The sequence below is a fragment of the Numenius arquata genome, chromosome Z (assembly GCF_964106895.1).
Source record: "Numenius arquata chromosome Z, bNumArq3.hap1.1, whole genome shotgun sequence".
NCBI lineage: Eukaryota > Metazoa > Chordata > Aves > Charadriiformes > Scolopacidae > Numenius > Numenius arquata.
The window spans coordinates 50,551,148-50,571,054 of NC_133616.1; the positions used below are offsets into that span (position 1 = coordinate 50,551,148).

The following is a 19,907-nucleotide window of genomic DNA, read 5'->3' on the forward strand; positions in this document are numbered from 1 at the left end:
CAGACTGTAGCATTGGTATTACCATTTCTCTACTACTAAGCTTCAACTGTTAGCACCAAAGACAGCTCTCCCATCTTATTTACTCTGCTGAGAAAAAGAAAATCCCAGTAACACAGCATTGGAATAGATATTTACCACACATTGTTGGGGCAAACAAACATTAAAAGAAATGCAGGTATTTTAGGCTCTGATAGAAAGCAAACAAAAATAGGAATAGTTTAATATTAGCTTAGTATTTGCTTGTTAAGCCACCCCCAGGTAAAGGAGTAGGGTGCAGTGCTGTAGAGATGTTTCCCATGTTTCTCAACCAGCACAACAGAGCATTCTGTACCCAAAGCTCAACGGTTACATCTACACTAGTCCTTCAGTTGTTTTTATTAAACCTTTCTAAGTTCTTCTTTTCTTCCTGCAGTTGATTTCTTTCAATTTCTTATGCTATTTTTTTCCTTCTACTTAATTAAATTTTGTGTTTACACAGGTATTCTGTTTTCTGCACTGTGTCTGTATCTTCTTCTTTTCAAATTTATGTCCTTCTATTTCTCCCTCTAGCTTTTACCTTTACATATCAAAGCTAGCAAAATTGCTTATCCATAGGCTGAAGTTCAACTTCACAAGCAAAAAAAAAAAATTAAAAAAAATCCATTTTCTTGGCTCCTTATATAATTTCCCACACACTTTCTTTCCCATCACCCACCCGTGTCTGCTCCTGTCACATACGCAGCATTTTTGCTTTCTTTCCACAAGGCTTAATGAATGGGCTTCCCCACCTGGTGCTGAGCTGCATTCAGGCAGACCTGGTAGCTCCCTGTGAAGCACAGCAACATGTCAAGCACAAAGAAAAAGATGAAAAGGGAATCTCTTTGGTTCCTTGTATGCTCCCTCTTTTGCCCAGCCTCATATTTCTCTCAGAGTGGGATCTCTTCTAAGGGTGTTATAGGCTAAATCTTGATCTCTCTGGTCTCTTTCATACATAAGGGCAAGATCCAGGGGTCTACCCTTGAGTCCTTCACTTAAACACCTATTGATCATGGCAGAAGTTATGACTGTTATAATTCTACAAGCAATACAGATGGTCTGCTACTGGCAGTCCTGCAGTGGAAAACACAGCATTTCTCATTCAGTTTTATCAGAGACATCTTCCTATAACTTGCTTTGTTAAAAGCACCTGTATTTTCTGGATACCCTCCAGTATCAGCACAAGACAGGTGCATGCCTCATCAGCTGCCCCTAGTTATTTAAATAAATTTGCTCAGCTTTCACAACAGAAAATATTCAGCCATAATTCATATTCATTCTGGATTTCTCATCAAGCAAACCTATTGTAATGCAGCAAATAAAAGACCATAGGTGAATATACTTAATTTCAACCTGGTAGCTGTGGTTGCTAGATTACACCAGCTGCGTGCTATTGTAGAGAAGCCTTTGCTTAAAGAGACTCTATCTCATTTAAAGCAGTGATGTCCCACACAACAGTTCAATAATTAATTTTAAAAAAAATTTAAAAAATTAAAGCAGTTATGTCCCACACTAACAGTGCAATATATGAAGTTGGAAAGACTACAGCATCTTAGGCACAAATAGAACAAAGCTGTCAAAGATCTCACTCCCAGTTAAATACCAACAAAGTGTGCACATCTAAAAAGAGAACAGGAAAAAGTCATAATTACCAGTTAAACTATCACTTTAGTGAACTTGGTCTTGCTGATCAGAACAAACCAGGTGTGAAAAGTCTACAGTTTTGGTATTAATCCAGATGGTTTCAGCATTTGCCACTGCACGTAAAAGTGGAACTCAAAGTAAGGTGGAAAACTTTCAGGAAGACAGGAAAGCTGAATTCTACTTTAAAAGAAGTTTTGTGTTCCCCACTCTTAACATAACACACACATCTCTCTGGTTTTACATCTTTCCTTTCTATCCTGTCATCTATGAGACTTTTTTACTGCATTCCTCACTTAACTGCATTCCTCATTTTTTTTCTTTAACTGGTGGACTTCTGTAACTGTGTTTGGACTTCGTGCCTGCTCCCAGCAATCAGACACTAGAAACATGAAGGTGGATCCCTGGATACCAGAATGCTTTGTACAAACTTGGGCTTCTACTTCTTATGTCCGTCCAAGACAGCCAGCTAGGAGAATTGTCCTTACCGGGAAGTAGATCAGAGTTTTGGTTTTCAGGTTGAACTATGCTCAGCAGTTCTCTCTGGTCACTCATGGTTCAACCACCATCTTCAAAGCATTTAGCCAGTTCGTCTTTTCTTTAGTCAGCAGTGTATAGACTAATGTGTAAAAAAAGCATAGTTTATTGCTCCATATTGCCCTAGGGAAGGGCAGGGGTAACTTATGAAGGCTTCCCAAACAACGAAAAATAGAAATTAAGCACAAGCATATTTTTTTTCATCATTCATTTTATTCTTTCTAACCTTTTTTTGATTAACTCACCTCAAGGAAATTCACTTTCTCTAAGTAAAAGAATTTGGCATCTATGTTAGCTAGCATACATCTCTTTTAGAAATATCTTCACAGAACCCATTGCAATGCTGGGGCCTCCTTTTTAAAGGGATGCCTTCAGTGGGTATGGCCGGAAGTTGCAGCAGTAGATGTATTTGACCTATGTACCTACCATCTGATTATGCCACACCAGAGTATCTCTGAATCTGAGCATCAGTTTCTCACAAGTTTAGGTAAGTCCTATAAGTCTTGCCTGCTGTATGAAGCTGGATGCTATGCCCATAGTTTTGCAGTCACTTAAAATTATTGCTAGACAGCTGATTTGTGAAGAACACTACCACACTACAGGCATCCTAGGAAGAGCTGAGGAGATCTTCCCACCAGCACTATGAAAGAAACAAAACCCAGCGGCCTGTAGTATATAGCACATCTTTTGATGTCTGTCTACATGGTTAAGCTTTCCACTAATGCTAAATAAACACTAAATCAGCAAGGATGCTTCTAATTTATCTTCAAAGTTCTCATAAATGGCAAACATCTGTTGAATAATTAGATGCCCATAAAATAAGGACGTAAAATTACAGTTCAAATCATATAGTCTATATATGTGCTGTCTTACATCTTAATGACCATTTCTTATTTTATTAAAATTATGGAATTGATAAATATGCTTCTGAAACTGTAGATAAAAGGTTTGAAGGCCCAAAACCCCCAAACAAACAAACAAACAAAAAAGAGATCAAGAAAATCCCCAGATTCTATTAATTTTCCTAGGCTTAAAGATGGGAAAATTTCTGCATTTCCTTGCCTGGTGGGATTCCAGTGTGAAGTAGACTAGAGCAAGGGATGAAGTAATAATATTCAGAACACTTTTAACTTACAGTGACAGGCAAATGGAAACAATTTTAAGCAGGACTGGGAAATCATTCAGCAAAATAGTCTATTTCAGCAGTTTTCTACAGCAGTGACATCAAAAAACCATAACACAAATGCCATGCTAGCTCATAAAGTTTAAAATACTGTAGTAATATATACTGCAAATGGGAAGACCCAAGGAAAAGAAAAATGGGAAGACCCAAGGAAAAGAAAAATGGGAAGGAGAGAGTCATGAAAAGCCAGCTCATTAATCAAGTGAACAAATGATGACAGAAGAAAAAGGAAAGAAAAGTATTCTAAGAAATTAAAGAATTAAAAATGAACTGATTTAACTTTATATGTCACTTACAGTCTTATGACATAACCTTCAGTGATATCCAGTTATTGTAAATAGTTAAGACTTTTTTGAAACATCTTATTGTGCTTCAATTTGGGACCATAATATTCACTGTTACCCTCACATCATGGCTGATTTCTGTGTGTATCTACTATAGGTATTTTTTGTTTTCTTCTCATCTGATTATCTTCTAAAAACAGAGCAGAAACATGTAACTTTACACCAGTCTGTGGCTCACCAATTTTTAGTCCATATATTTTCCAAAAATTTTAAGTTGCAGGAAAATCAGGCGTAAACTGCACATGTGTTTTGCCTGTATCTTAAAGCTAGCATTGTTCTTCTTCTAGCAAAATCTTCTGTGTGGCAAACTATGTCTTAACTAGTCAGTAGAATTACTTCTGAAAAAATGAAAGGAAGCTTAAAGTGCTTATTTGCTCTGTTTAAAGAAAGCGGTTGTTAACTCATGCTACTTGGAAGTCTCCAAAGTTCCTTAGGATCTGCAGTACATGCCTATGAGCCATTTACCAGCATTAAAATTTTTGCAAGCATCTTGAGGCACTATTAAGCACACACTGGTACAAAGGCTCCAAAAGACATTTTTGTGCACATCTTTCTGGTCTTTGGTGAGTGCAGAAGGTGCCTCTCTCTGTACTGCTTTTTCGGAAGCCATTTCCCCCCATGTCCCGTAATATGGGATGACTCCAAGTCTGTGATCCAGGTCCACCGGCCTCACTGAGTGGAAAGGCTGCTGGGTTTGCCCATTCCTTCACAATACCCCTTGAGAGGAAATAGAGAAGAGGCGTGGGATCAGACTCCCTTTCCACCTGGGGACAAGGAGACACAGGATCTGCACAAGATACCCTGTTGCCCCAACCCAGTTTTCCCAGTTTGGCATCCTCCTTTCACTCCTCCCAACCTCTGATTAAAATGGCCCTTTCGCTTCCCAAAAGCAGCTGGTGGAAGCAAACACAGCTCTTCTCTTGCACTGGCTTGTGTGTTAGCGGCTTCAAGGAGAGACATCTGGCAGCGCTGGTAGCAGTAAGGCACTGTGACTCGGGCAGAAGGTGTTGATTCCCACGGCTGAGCCTCACGCCTCCCCCTGACCCTCTGCCTTTCTCCTGCTTGAGAACCAGTACCTTGATGCAGAGTATACTCAGCAAGTCTTAGGAAGCACAACCTAATATTTTTCCTTCATCCAGAGGATGCAAATTCTCTGTTAAATTAAGTATTGTGAATGTGAAAACATGTCAGGATGGAGGTGATATGGGGATTTCTGAAGTTTCTGGGTGGGAATTGCTGAGATTTATATACTTTTTTTAAGAAACACAGTGTCTAAAGCCGAAGTGCAAGCAGTTCACAACCCACTTCCCAGCCATGAAACCAGGGAACCTATTCCCAGGGTAAGGAGGGTTTGGAAAAAATGGTCATTAATCTATTCTGAATTCATTAGTTATGCATTTACAAAAGGACATCATACACATAGAAATTTCATTTTACAATCAAGATTATGATTCAGACTAGACAAAAGCAAACAGTTGATTAGCACAAACATTCCCATTGTAATCTATACATCCATAACATTACTCTAACACTTTTGTGCTTTTTTTTTTCTTTTAATAGGATCTCCTTAGAAGGCATATTATTCCTTAAACAAACTAACACGTGTTCTCAAGTTATCTCAGGATAGTTATTTCAAAAAACAATGCAATATTTCATAATAAACATTTATAATCAAGTTTTTAACAAAGTAATTCATCATATAAACAAATGAATCAGTCAGACACTAAATAAATATTTGTACTGGTAAACACTAGAATTTTGCTTATATCACGTAGGACCTGATCCTGCAAGCCCTCCGTATACATCTTTATCCCCAGTGAATGATTGGCTTCATTTCTTATTCTAATCTACTATTTTACTTTGAGCTGAGCAAATACTTTCTGGCCACTAAGTTATATAATTGAAATAAACACTGAAATACATCCCAGCAGACAATGATTTCCTTAGATGTTTTTATAAATAATTTTTTTTTCATTTTTCAACATTGATCAACAGGCATTCAGTTTTTGATATTTACAGTCTGAGTTGCATCAGTTAGTCAAGATTAAGCAAATAAATTTTAAGTTCCTTGTTCTTGGCGCTCTCGTTGAACAAAGCATGACCTTTGCACTAAATTTAAAGAGAGGTTTCTGATAATTATTTCATAAGTAATATTGAATTTTGCTTTCTCCAGACGTTTGAGCTAACAATACTGGGCTAGGAAGTCAAGAGCCTCAAGGAGAATAACAAGCCAGGAGCTCTCCTGGGGAGCAGGAGAGGGCAGACAAGCATGAATTACCTTCTGTCTGTTCACACCTACCACAATTGCTACCTTCTCCAAGGCAATGGGGATGGTCTTTTTTAAAAGATATAAAAAGCTGTGGCCAGCCTTTTAATTCTGAGTTTACTCATCCCTTTTCAGGAATGTCTTTTTCCTTGCATTCTAAATCCAGAACAGAAAACCACAGGTAAGAGATGTTAACTGACTTACATACCCTCCTTGATGCCTTAAGAAGTTTATCAGGATATCTTCATACAGATAGAAGTGACAGGGAATTCCAGTCTCTTAGTTGGTGTTTGAAAGAAAACATAGGAGGAGTCAGTTACAGCTGAAAATGTATTTAAGTATCTGAAAACTCAAATTCAGTAATTGCTTACTTTTTCTTGCCCAGATCTATTTGAAATATAGTTTGAAATCAAGGGTACTGTGGTTATTAAATGTACCTGCTGTATTAATTTAAGTTTGGCTGGATTCTGATGGTTTCTTGGATGCCTTTGAGCTCTTACCACAGTATAACATTAAATGCTCCAAGCACGTGGCAAAAATAAACGATTATAACAAATTGCTGCCTGAACAGAAAAGAGTAATGTATTTTGAAATTACTCTCTACATATACTTATAAATATAGGGATATAAGCACACACACACACACACACATATATATCCCTATATAAACACTTTTCTAAAATACAGAACTTGATTTTATTATTTCTTATGGTGGTATCATTTAAAATCATTTACTCTGTGACTCACAATATGACAACTTCAGGTTGCCCAGAGAGTTAAATTTTAACACAGGCTTATAACCTCCATTAATATAAATATATTGGCAAGGAACTTTGACCAGCAATAGTAAAATTTGAAACTTAAATAATTATTCTATGATTATTTTAATTTTAACAACAAATTGTTACTAAGTACCAATACTCATGGAAAATGTGAAAAAAAAAAAAAAGATACTGCTTTAACTTTAACACTCTATCAAGTTCAGCTTTATGAAAGGAATATAAGAGAAAGTTATGTATAGAGATTCATTCTAAAAAGAGAAACAGCAACTTATACTATGTGTTTCAAATAAAGAATACTGTATGCCTGCACGTTATCATAAATAACCATGTTAATCATAGTTTCTTCTTGCCTGCAAATGAAGGATGTTGGTTCACAAATCTTCTAAAGTGTATATGAGCATTTTATTAAATCCTGCTCCTTGTAAAAATAAAGTTCATTTACACTTAGAGTGAACAACAATGAGGAGTTTGTTATTATAATAAGACATTAAAGGACCTTGGTAGCCAGTACCAGTTGTATTTGCAAGTAGCTCCTCAGCTTTTCTTTTTTTATTTTTTTTTTTTAAAAAATAAAGGTACAATCATAGTTATTAATTTACTTTAAAAATTCTAAAGATGAAGAAAAGTAGCATTTATACATATAAGTCATCATATAAATTATAAAACTCAAGTTTATCTTATAGAGTTCCATCCCCAGAAGAAGCATAAAGCACTTTTGTGGTACCTTCACCAGTAAATATTTGTATCACATCAAATCTGAGAAAAGCAACAAAGATGATACTGCATCCCAAAGCCGAAAGACAACATTCTTCTGATGCAGTCTCTTGTGATGGATGTGCTCCATGGGATCATATGATTGCTGTGACTTGACTGAATTTTGAATAAAAGAAATATGAAGGAATTCACTTCACCAGTTCAGTAGGTATAAGAAACATCAGTGAACAGCAGACTCATCCCATTTGAGGTCAACAGTCTTTGGAAGACAAGAAGGGAGTTTAAATCTACGACAGTAAAATTAAATAATAACAATAAGGAGGTAAACTCCCCTAAAAAGGCCAAATCAGCTAAGATGTCAGGAGAGAGTTCGATTATACCTGACACCCAAATGTTTCTGTAGCCAGAGTTCAGCAAGCTGCATGGTAGAGGCAAATGTGCTTGCTTTGGACCCTAAGCACATTTTATATTGTTTCGGATCTAAATTGGGGTCACACTGAACTGGATGAAAAACATGGACAACTCCTACTTCTTGACTTCTGAAAGCTTTTAAGCCAGATGTTATAACTTTAGTAAAGAGGTCTACATCCTCAAGTCCCCAGCCTTGAATTGAGGTATCAAATCCACCAGCAGTAAGTAGATCACTTTTGTAAATACAGGTTATTCCAAATCCATACTCCCTCCAAAATCCAGTTCTTTTTGTGAAGACAAAACTACTGTCAGCTGGAGGGTTGCCTCCATATATTACTTTTGGATCATATTGGCTAAAGATGATAGGGTAGTAAACCTGTTCTCCCTGAATAGTGTTATCTCTGCATCGCTGGAGGAAGTCTGGTGTGAATACCAGATCAACATCACAGAACAGCAGCAAAGTGCCATTGTCAAATCGAGATGAGGCCATTTCAAGACCTAAACCTCTAGAAAACTTTCCTGCCATAGGAATCAGGGTCATATCTGCCTTAGGATACTTACTACTGTATTCTTTCATTAGCTCTATGTGTTTGCTGGAGCCTTGGCCCGACTCAGAACTGAAAAGAATTATTGCCAACTTTACATTCTGCCCGGGAATCAGACAGGTCTTCTCAAAGTTATCCATAAATCTTGAGAAAATGTCAAATCTTCCTGTGAGCGGGACAAGAATATGTATTTTCTTGTCACTGTGTCCCCCAATGTCTTTAGTGCCTTGGAATGATGAGGAAAAAATCTTTAAAGAATTCGAAAGAAAAGAGAACGATTGAGCGTCAGCGTTGGTATCCTCCAGCAGGCTTCTTACATCCAGCTCTTCTGCTTCTTTGAAGAATGGTTTGCTAAACAATTGCTGAAGGTAAGCATGGCGTCTCACCGGAACAGTAACTTTTCTTCCTTTGTGCCTTTTGTACAAAAGCAGTAAATCCAGGATGTACTCCACTCCATGCAAAGGGTCCACTCTGCGGTAGCCATATTGTATTTCCTTGAAATCAATGAGCCTTCCTCTAGATCTAGAGTTCTCATTTATCATTTCCATGACTTGCATCACAGTGTCATCCAGTGCAGCCCGCAGGACACTGCTCAGGCTCTGACGTGGTGGCTGGTTCTCCACCACCGAGTAAAGAAATTTTCCTGTCAGGAACTCCCACTCGATGACTTCATTCCTTTCACGTGGCTGGAAATGATTGAAAGATGGCATCACTCCCAGCTGCTGATCTTCCTTATTTACTTCACTGTTACTGAGCTTGCTCATCAGGACACTTTCCCTATGGAGCTGGATGGTCCGATAACGCAGTTCGGAAATTTTGCGACTCAGTATGTAGTTGTGCAGCCTGTATTGGTAGGCTGGTCTTTTGTTTGGATGAAGTGTTATGGCTGTGTGAATCTTGCTATTGTGAAGATCTTGAATGTAACCCTTGCGGTTGTGTTCATAGTTTTCATGGAACAATTGCTGCATCTACAAAGAGAGACAGAGAGAGAAAAAAATAAAAAAGACATTAATGTGGAAGTGCTTCTATCCACTAAAGGACCCACATTGGTACTATTGAACATTAATAATTCTTATAGATTATGCCTATTATTAGGCATAGAACTTCATAGAATTCAGTAGGAATTATTTACACTGTTTTGGTCTCGGTTTCACGATTGTCCACAGTAACTAAATATTGTCCTGTAACTAAACAGAATGGGAGACATCTTGGGTTTATCTACTTCATCTAACTGCAAAACTAACTGAAACACTTAACTGAAGGTCTGCAGCTAATATTTCTGAGTTGCTAGGTACAGGCTGAATGCTGCTATGAATGAAACACTAAGTCTTCACCTACATCTAAACCCTTATTAGCACAGATCCTTACCGAAATGTTAGCAACACTGATGATGATTTTTAAGAGGACTTTGGATTTATGTTTGTGGAGCACAAAGCTGCTTGTATTTCCTACGGTCATATGCAAATAGATAGTACTACTTAACATTGAAAACTGAATGGACTTCATTTCAACAAAACTATTTTTTCTTCCATACAGACAAAGAATTCAGTAACTGAAATATAACCATGCATGTGGAAGGGACACATAGAGTACACCAATTAAGCTATAGATCATGCTACCATAACTCACCCTGAGTAATTTCCAATGTATTTCTGCGGCAAGAAAAGACATTCTACTTTTGTTAAATTAGTAATTGTTCTATCTTCTAAATAGTCAAGAGATACATTTTACAGCTGAAGCACAGGTCTAGGGTTTAAAGTATCCAGCCTTTACATCTTTCTGAGGTAACAGCTAAACTATAAGAAAATCATAAAACTTTCTTTGACTTAGTTTCCTCCCTAAAAGAAAATCTATCTCAATATTAATTTAATGTGATGAATATTTATTCTTAAATGGAAAGTGATATGGAGGAGTACAATACTAACATCATAAATAGATTTAAGACCCACCGCTCTTTGCTAAGCTAACACCTACTAACTCCAGAGAAACAGAATTACTTCCCATAATTAGTAGATAAAGGAGAAGAGGCTGCTCTTTTCATCTGCAAACAGACTGGTCTGTAATTAATACATAAGGAGAATATGCTAATTAGAAAATGTTCAAGGAGGTGTTGTAAACTTTAGCTATAACCAGATTTTGAGATATGTATTGAAGTTTGTCTTTTATACACTGAGGAAATTAAGAGAGATGAGGTCTGATGACACAATGTCTTAGACTCAAAACTTTTAGCTCATTTTATTGTAATTCTTTCCAGAGGGGAAGTGTTGCTCCCAGAAATAATACTAAGCATAGGGCAATAAATGTAAAATAACTCCTAACAAAGCTAAGAACCATGGCAATTATTTAAAATCCATTAGCATGTATGAGAAATACACACTGTCATATTTAGAAAACCAGAAAATTAATACAAAATTTCTATAATCTCCCTCCCACCCCATTCATACCCCAAATGACTCTGCTTGAGCAAACATAGCTACTTACTGTACTACTCCATCTAACATGGAGAAAAGCAACAGCTTAATGCTGAGGACTACCTTATCTTAAATTTGCCTTTAATAAAACAGGTCTGTCTGTTATATTAAAGTGAGAGTCCGTGTGAAAAAAAATATATAGTTACAAAATGACTCAAATACTCCTTATTCACAGAACTCCTACCTAAAGCTGTCAGAGCACATTTGTTCTGTCTTAGGAGTATTTTCCTTGTCACATGAGATGAGATGAGATGAACCAGGCACATGAGTGTTTGGGCAATTTCCTTGCTATCACAGTGAAGAGGAACCAACACCATCAATACTGAGTCAGCATTTAACAGAAGTGCTGGCAAAACTGAAATATGGCTTCCTTCAGGACAACAGATGGACACTGACAGCACAGGGAGATAAGAGACTGAATCCCAGAGAAAAGTGCCTGGGAAAGGGATGCTCTTTGGAAGAACAATTCTCTCTTCTCCCCCTACAATTTACCTTTTGTATAATGAAAATACACCAGGTAATCCGGTGAGATTTCGATCTCTCCGGTTATAAGCCACACTCCCTTCCTGGCCCCTTTTATTTGTACGTGTCTACTGTGTGCTGTGCAAGGCAACTGTGCTTCTGTATTTTCTACTTTTTTTTCTCGAAAAAGTTGAATCCATGATTTTCACATTTAGAATTTCACATTAAAATCCCCATATAGGAAAATAAAGAAACAGAAAATGTGTAACGTTGAAAACAAATGAAAGAAGGGGAGGCAGATGGTTGCTGAGTGGTATCAGCATCATTCCCCACAAACCCTGACACTCGACTCTTTCCCAAGTCCTTTAATCGTAACAAATCACTTGAGTTTTTATTCATCCACAGTGAAGAATGGTACTTGGGTATAACTGAAACAACCTTTACACTTTTTACTTATGGTACCTGAATTCTCACAGTAAGTTTTATTTAAAGTAGTATAATGTATTCTATCCAGAAGGTTTTTAACAGATGACAAACTATTGCTGTAAAACTAAATGCTGTCCTCCTATTAGGCAAATTCTTCTGTAACCCTTGTCTTATTACAAGATCAGCTTCACAGCAGACTCATTAGCAGCATTCATTTAGCAGGAATATTCTACTAACATAAATACTGCATTTTTATTACATTCCAATTTCAGATGCCTTGGTTTATTAGATATGCTCCAATGAAATCATAGTGAGAGGATGTACTCCATTATACTAATGATTTTGCTTTTGATAATCAACAACAGATTAACAGCAACACTGAAAAAAGAATTTGAATCAACTAAGTAAAACAATATTATCACACCCACACAAAACTGTATTAATCCATTTTAAATGATGTTACTGAACACTTTTAATAGATCTCGGCACATAGAAAACAGTTCAGAAAAAATATGACACTGAAATCATAAACTCTTCCTGAAGATAACAGGTTTTGATCTTGGTGCCACACAGAAATTTGTTTTCAATATTGGCGGACAAAAATGTCTTCTTATAACTCAAATTATTAACATCTAGATGAAAGCAATTCAATGTGACCCTAACTTTGCTTTGAAATTCCTAAGCAAGGTGGTCAAGCCTAGGAGGCAAAGGGAAACATGATTAAGTTTCCTGGAGAGTGGATCTGTGGAAGGGCCTGAATTGGTCAATGCAGTCATAAGTGATCTTGAAAAGGAGGTGATTTGGTAGGTGGCAAGATTTACTGAATTGAAATTAAAATTATTCAGCATGGTAAAAGAAAACCTGCCTGCAAAAGTTCTCATGATTTTGAATGGCTAGGTAATAAAATGGCAGATTAAATTCTGCGTAGATAAATGCAAAGTCCATGTGAAGAAAGCAGTCCTAATCATACCTTAGGAGTGTCAGACTGTGTGCAAGCTGTTAGCTCTCTGGAGAGAGAACCCAGTTACACATTAGGCAATTCTGTGCAAATGTCTTGCCAATATTCAGTAGTGATGAAAGGGAAAACCGAATAGCATAAGGATAAGTCTAGAGGTCTAGAGTGAATCAAAAACATCATTATATGGTTATGTCCGTAGTGCATGGTGCCCTTTCTGAAATCGACAACATGTGAGTATAAAGTTCCTAACCAAGGCCACCAGATGATCATACATGTGGGTTGCTAGATGAATAAATGACTAGTGTGAAAGGGAGTAATCCAAAGAGCGCCAACCTCAAGACCCATAAAGTCAGCAGCACCATAAGGGAAATGGATAGGAATAGTCACCATCTCTTCTCACATAAAGAACTATGGTACCTATAATGATACTCTGTGGATTCAAAAACAGAAAAGGAAATATGTAGCTCAGCCACAGAACTTACTGGCACAGCGAACTGGTGATGGTAAAATTTTGCATGGCTTCAAAGAGTGAGCCAACATCTTAGTGGGAGATTTCCACCACTGCTATGTTAAACACAAAGGTACATGTTCTCCACAACATGGCTGTACTCCAGACTCCTGGAGGCCCAGGTGAGGCTGTATCACAATATGTTTTTTATTGTCTTACACCCTTGCCTTATCTTCTTCTAGTTACTGCAGACAGGGGATGTTTTTTCAAAGGAATGTTTAGTCTGACATGATACAACCATTTTACCTTCACTGAAAGCAGTGAATGGGAGAAGCTACCTTCAACTCAACATAATACATGGAGATACAACATTTTATTTTTTCATATTGCATGACTTTGTGACTTTTCTGAAGAGCTTACTGTCTTCTGAGCAATTCTTACAGCAGAACTGACCCAAGAGTCAGCAAGGACTTCTGCTTGCCTCCTTTCATGCCAGCTGAAACTAGAAGTTGGCAAGAAACATGAATAATCTAATTGTGCTTTGAGAAACTCTGAACTGCAAGCAGGAATAAAAAAATTAGAAGAAACAAATTAGATGCTTTATTATCATGGCAGAGAAATACAATAGCTAGTACATAAGCACCATGTAATTTGCATTGCAAGCTCTGAAATCATTGTAATCTCTGTGATTTACTAATGTAATAAAAAATGGAAGTTCTTATTACATATACACAAAAGCCCAAACCAATCTACTATATTATTGCAAGGCTATGACATATTAAAAGATTGAATACAAATGGTGATTCTTAAATTAACACAATTTTTCTTTGAGAATCGTTTAAGAACAAATTCTTCCATTTAACAGAGAAGACGTGGAACTTAATCTTCTATCCAGTCCAGCCCTTCCTAATCTTCAGTACTTCTAAACTGTCGACCATTTTATCTAAACTGGCCTTTTATTAAATTTAGAAATCAGATGAGCAGAAACTACTCATGGTCATTCTTCACTCTGTTCTTCACAGTTTAGCTCTCCTAAAAACAAAGATTTATTCACTGTTTCTGGTGACTTCAAAGGGCATTTCACCCATATGAAGAACACATGCAAAATCTGCTATGTTTGAGATGATAATGTTTGGCTGAACGGGAGCAAGCTGAGTACCTTAATTGAAGGATGAGTTAAAAAAGAATAAATTAAAAATTCAGGTGACTACAAGCAGATTAGGATGTTCTCAATTACATGTACTATAAAAAACCACAACACTAAGCTATGGGTGATCATGAGTTTCTAGATAAGAAAACAGGTCTCAGCAAGTTATTTGGTATAGTGCTATAAGAAAAACTAAGCCTGGAGAAGATAAAGAATGGAATTATGAAATGCATAGAGAATCATAGATTCATAGAACTGCCTAAGTTGGAAGGGACCTTTTAGATCATCAAATCCAACTATCAACCTAACGCTGATAAAACCACCACTAAAGCTTGTCCCTAAGCACCACGTCTACCCATCTTTTAAATACCTCCAGGGATGGTGATTCCACCACTTCCCTGGGCAGCCTATTCCAATGTTTGATAACCCTTTTGGTGAAGAAATTTTTCCTAATATCTAATCTAAATCTCCCCTGGTGCAACTTGAGGCCATTTCCTCTTGTCCTGTCGCTTGTTACTTGGGAGAAGAGGCCAACCCCCACTGCACTACAGCCTCCTTTCAGGTAGTTGTAGAGAGCATTAAGGTCTCCTCTCAGCCTCCTTTTCTCCAGGCTGAGCAACCCCAGTTCCCTCAGCTGCTCCTTGTTAGACTTGTGCTCTAGACTCCTCACCAACTTTGCTGCTCTTTTGTGGACTTGCTTCAGAATCTCAATGTCTTTCTTGAAACTGAACACAGTATTCAAGGCAGGGCCTCACCAGTACTGAGTACAGTGAGACAATCACTTCGTTAGTCCTACTCACCACACTGTTCCTGATACAGGCCAGGGTGCTGTTGGCCTGGGCACACTGCTGGCTCATATTCAGCCACCTGTCGACCAATTCCCCCAGGTCCTTTTCTGCCAGACAGCTTTCCAGCCATTCTTCCCCAGGTCTGTATTGCTTCGTGGGGTTGCTGTGACCCAAGTGCCAGACCCGGCACTTGGACTTATTGAACCTCATACTACTGGTCTCAGCCCATCGATCCAGCCTGTCCAGATCCCTCTGTAGAGCCTTCTTACCCTGCATCTTTATCAAATGCGTGGGACCAAACCAATGCAAAAGAGATTTTCCAGGATCAGAAACTATCCTATGAGAAGAGGTTAATGTTATTTGGCTTGTTTAACCTTTCAAAATGAAGGGTAGGAACCATATTGTTTCTAAATACACTGAGTAAATAAGAGAGAGATAACGAAAGCAAACTAGCCTTAGGTTTACCTGGGCAGGAAATTAAAGGAAAATTTCTAGCTGTCAGATGAAGAAGGGTTTACAGAATCACAGAATATTTTTGGTTGCATGGGACCTTTGAGATCATCGAGTCCAACCAACAAAAAAACAAAAAAAAAACAAAAAAAAACCACACACAAAAAAAAAACCACACCAAAAAATCCCAGAACACCAAACACCAAAACCAAACCAAAACAAACACCCACAACCACACACCACTCCACCCACAAACAGACACAAACCAACAATCTCAGGCGCTAGAGCATGCCCTGAAGAGCCATGTCTACACATCTCTTAAATACCTCCAGGGATGGCGACTCCACCACCTCCCTGGGCAGCTGTTCCAGTGCCTGACCACTCTCACAGTAAAGGAATTCTTCCTAATATCTAATCTAAACCTCCCCTGCCACAACTTCAGACCATTTCCTCTGGTCCTGTCATTATTCCCTTGGGAGAAGAGTCCAACACCCGCCTCTCTACAACCTCCTTTCAGGTAGTTGTAGAGGCCAATGAGGTCCCCCCTCAGCCTCCTCTTCTCCAAACTAAATATGCCCAGTTCCCTCAGCCTCTCCTCATATGACTTGTGCTCTAGACCCCTCACCAGCTTAGTGGCTCTCCTCTGGACGCACTCCAGCAGCTCAATGTCCTTCCTGTAGTGAGGGGCCCAGAACTGAACACAGTACTCAAGGTGAGGTCTCACCAGTGCCGAGTACAGAGGCACGATCACTTCCCTACTCCTGTTGGCCACGCTATTCCTGATACAGGCCAGGATGCTGTTGGCCTTCTTTGCCACCTGGGCACACTGCTGGCTCATGTTAAGCCGGCTGTCCACCAACACCCCCAGGTCCTTTTCTGCCGGGCAGCGTTCCAGCCACTCAGCCCCAAGCCTGTAGGGTTGTTGTGACCGAAATGCAGGATCCGGCACTTGGCCTTATTAAACCTCATCCCATTGGCCTTGGCCCATTGATCCAACCTGTCCAGGGCCCTCTGTAGAGCCTTCCGACCCTCAAGCAGATCAACACTCCCACCTAGTTTGGTGCCATTTGCAAACTTACTGAGGGTGCACTCAATCCCCTTATCCAGATCATCAATAAAGATATTAAACAAGACTGGCCCCAAAACTGAGCCCTGAGGGACACCACTGGTGACCGGCCGCCAACCAGATTTCACCCCATTAATTACAACTCTCTGGGCACGGCCATCCAGCCAGTTTTTTACGCAGTGAAGAGTACACTTGTCTGTGCCATGATTCGCCAGCTTCTCCAGGAGAATGCTGTGGGGGATGGTGTCAAAGGCCTTACCAAAGTCCAGGTAGACAATGTCCACAGCCTTCCCCGCATTGAGAAGGCAGGTCACATGGTCATAGAAAGAGATCAAGTTGGTTAAGCAGGACCTCCCTTTCACAAACCCATGCTGGCTGGCCCTGATCCCTCAGCTGCCCTGCACTTGCCATGAGAGCTCACTCAAGATGATCCTCTCCATGATCTTTCCCAGTACTGAGGTCAGGCTGACAGGCCTATAGTCTCCCGGATCACCCTTGTTGCCCTTCTTGTAGATGGGCGTCACATTGGCCACCCTCCAGTCATCTGGTACCTCTCCTGTTGACCAGGATTGTTGATAGATAATGGAGAGAGGCTTGGTGAGTTCTCCCACCAGCTGAGTACCCTTGGGTGAATCCCATCCGGCCCCATGGACTTATGCATGTCCAGGTGCATAAGCAAATCATTAACTACTTCCTCCTGGATTATGAGGGGGTTGTTCTGCTCTCCATCCTTATCTTCCAGCCCAGGAGGCTGAACACCCTGGGGGTAGCTGGTCCGACTATTGAAGACAGAGGCTAAGAAGGCATTAAGTATCTCAGCCTTCTCCTTGTCCTTGGTCGCAATGTTTCCCCCTGCATCCAGTAAGGGATGGAGATTCTCCCTGACTCTTTCTGTTGACGTATTTATAAAAACTTTTTTTGTTGTCCCTTATATTAATGGCCAGGTTGAGTTCCAGCTAGGCTTTTGCCTTCCTAATTTTTTCTCTGTATAACCTAACAAGATCTCCGTACTCTTCCTTAGTTGCTTGTCTCTTCTTCCAAAGGTGATAAACCTTCCTTTTTTCCCCTAAGTCCCATCAAAAGCTCTTTGTTCATCCAGGCCGGCCATTTTCCCCACCCTTTAATTTTGTGCCTCATGGGGACAGCCTGCTTCTGGGCCTTTAGGATTTCCTTCTTGAAGAGCGTCCAGCCTTCCTGGACCCCTTTGCCCCGCAGGATTATCTCCCAAAGGACCCTCCCAACCAGGGTTCTAAACAGGCTAAAGTCCACCCTCTGGAAGTCCAAGGTGGAGGTTTTGCTAACCCCCTTCCTTACCTCACTAAGAATTGAAAATTTGACCATTTCACGATCGCTAAGACCAAGATGGCCTCTGACCTCCACATCTCCCACTAGTCCCTCTTTGTTTGTGAAAAGTAGGTCTAGCGAGGCACCTCCCCTGGTAGGCTCTCCTACCAGCTATGTCAGGAAGTCATCTTCCATACACTCAAGGAACCTCCTAGACTGCCTGCTCTCTGCTGTGTTTTATTTCCAGCAGATATCCAGTAGGTTGAAGTGCCCAACCAGAACAAGGGCTGGCGATTGCGAGACTTCAGCCAGCCTCTTATAGAATACTTCATCAACCTGCTCATCCTGGTTGGGTGGTCTATAGCAGACTCCCAAGACAGTATCCCCCTTGTTAGCCTTCCCCTTCATCCTTACCCACAAACACTCAACTTCATCGTCACTGGAATCTATCTCTATACAGTCAAAACACTCCCGAAGGTACAGAGCCACACCCCCACCTCTTCTTCCTTGCCTATTCCTTCTGAAGAGCTTATAGCCACTCATTGCAGTATTCCAGTCGTGACCATCATCCCACCACGTTTCCATGATGGCAACTATGTCATAGCTGTCCTACTGCACCATGGCTTCCAGCTCATCCTGTTTGTTGCCCATGCTACGTGCATTAGCATAGATGCACTTGAGCTGGGCTCCCGATTTCACCCCCGTCCTTGGCCCTTTTCCCCCAGGCTCATTATCAGTGGGCTTGGTTTTATCCCCTTCCCCCTCCACCTCTAGTTTAAAGCTCTGTCCATGAGCTTTGTTAACTCCTGGCCTAGCACCCTTTTCCCCTTTCGGGATAGGGTTTTCCCATTGTTCGTAATCAGAAATTTCTAAATGTCTATCCCTTTTCTCAAATGAAATGACGGAATGAGAGTCCTCACTAACCCAGCATCCTTCAAGCCTTGGCATGCTTCCCTTGGGTTTAATCCTGACAGGCCCAGTTAGTTCCCCACCCCCCCTCATATCTAGTTTAAAGACCGGTCAATGAGCCCTGCTAACTCCTGCCCCAAAATTCTTTTCCCCCTCTGGGACAGGTGCATCCCACCTGCCCCCAGCAGGCCAGGTGTCTCGTATAGCTGCCTATGGTCAAAAAACCCAAAACCCTGCCGATAACACCAGTCCCAGAGCCACGAGTTGACCTGTTGCCTCTTCCTATTAATTTCCTCCTTCATAGTTGCCACTGAAGGGGTAGAGGAGAACACAACTTGCATTTCTGATCCCTTAAGCAGCCGTCCCAAGGCTTTAAAATCTCTTTTAATTGATTTTGGCCTCCTTCTACCCACTTCCTCACTACCCACCTGAAATACTAACAGGGGGTAATAATCAGAGTGGTTTACCAGGGCAGGAAGTTTTTCCAACATGTCCCTAACCCGTGCCCCAGGGAGGCAGCAGACTTCCCTGTGAAGTGGGTCAGGGCAGCATATTGGTCCCTCTGCCCCCCTCAGTAGAGAGTCACCCACAACAATGACCCATCTGCTTTTCCTTTTGGAGCTAGTAGTGATGCCAGGTCTATGGTGACTTGTTCTATCTGACTTCTCCAGCCTGGGTGTACCGTCCTCCTCTCCAACAGCCAGTTCCTCCTGCAGGACTCCATACCTGTTCCACAAGGGTAACTGGGGAGGTGGGAGGGGCCGGGAGGGCCTCACCTTCTTCCCTGAGCAGGGACCTGTTTCCATTCCCCCTCTTCTCTGAGATCTCCTCCTATTGCTTGGTGACAAGAGGGGAGGGGGTTCTCTGATTTATGTGGGGCCTCAAGCTGTTCCCTTACTCTCAGGGAGCGGGCCCACCAGTCAATCTCTCTCTCACACTCCCTGATACTCCTCAGCCTCTCCACCTCATCCTTCAGCTCGGCCACCAGGCTGAGCAGATCATTCACCTGTTCACATCTGATACAGGTGTTGTCTCCCCTACACTCCATCGCAAGAGCCAG

The 19,907-nt window shown here is 40.4% G+C and overlaps 1 protein-coding gene across 1 annotated transcript in view; it reads right to left on the reverse strand.

The window, feature by feature from the left end:
* Positions 1-7,840: 7,840 nt before the first annotated feature.
* CHSY3 (chondroitin sulfate synthase 3) overlaps positions 7,841-19,907 on the reverse strand; it is a 158,328-nt gene continuing 146,261 nt past the window's right edge. Inside the window, exon 3 of the mRNA XM_074166608.1 lies at positions 7,841-9,406. Coding sequence (XP_074022709.1) covers positions 7,841-9,406 — 1,566 coding nt within the window. The remainder of the gene's footprint in view (positions 9,407-19,907) is intronic.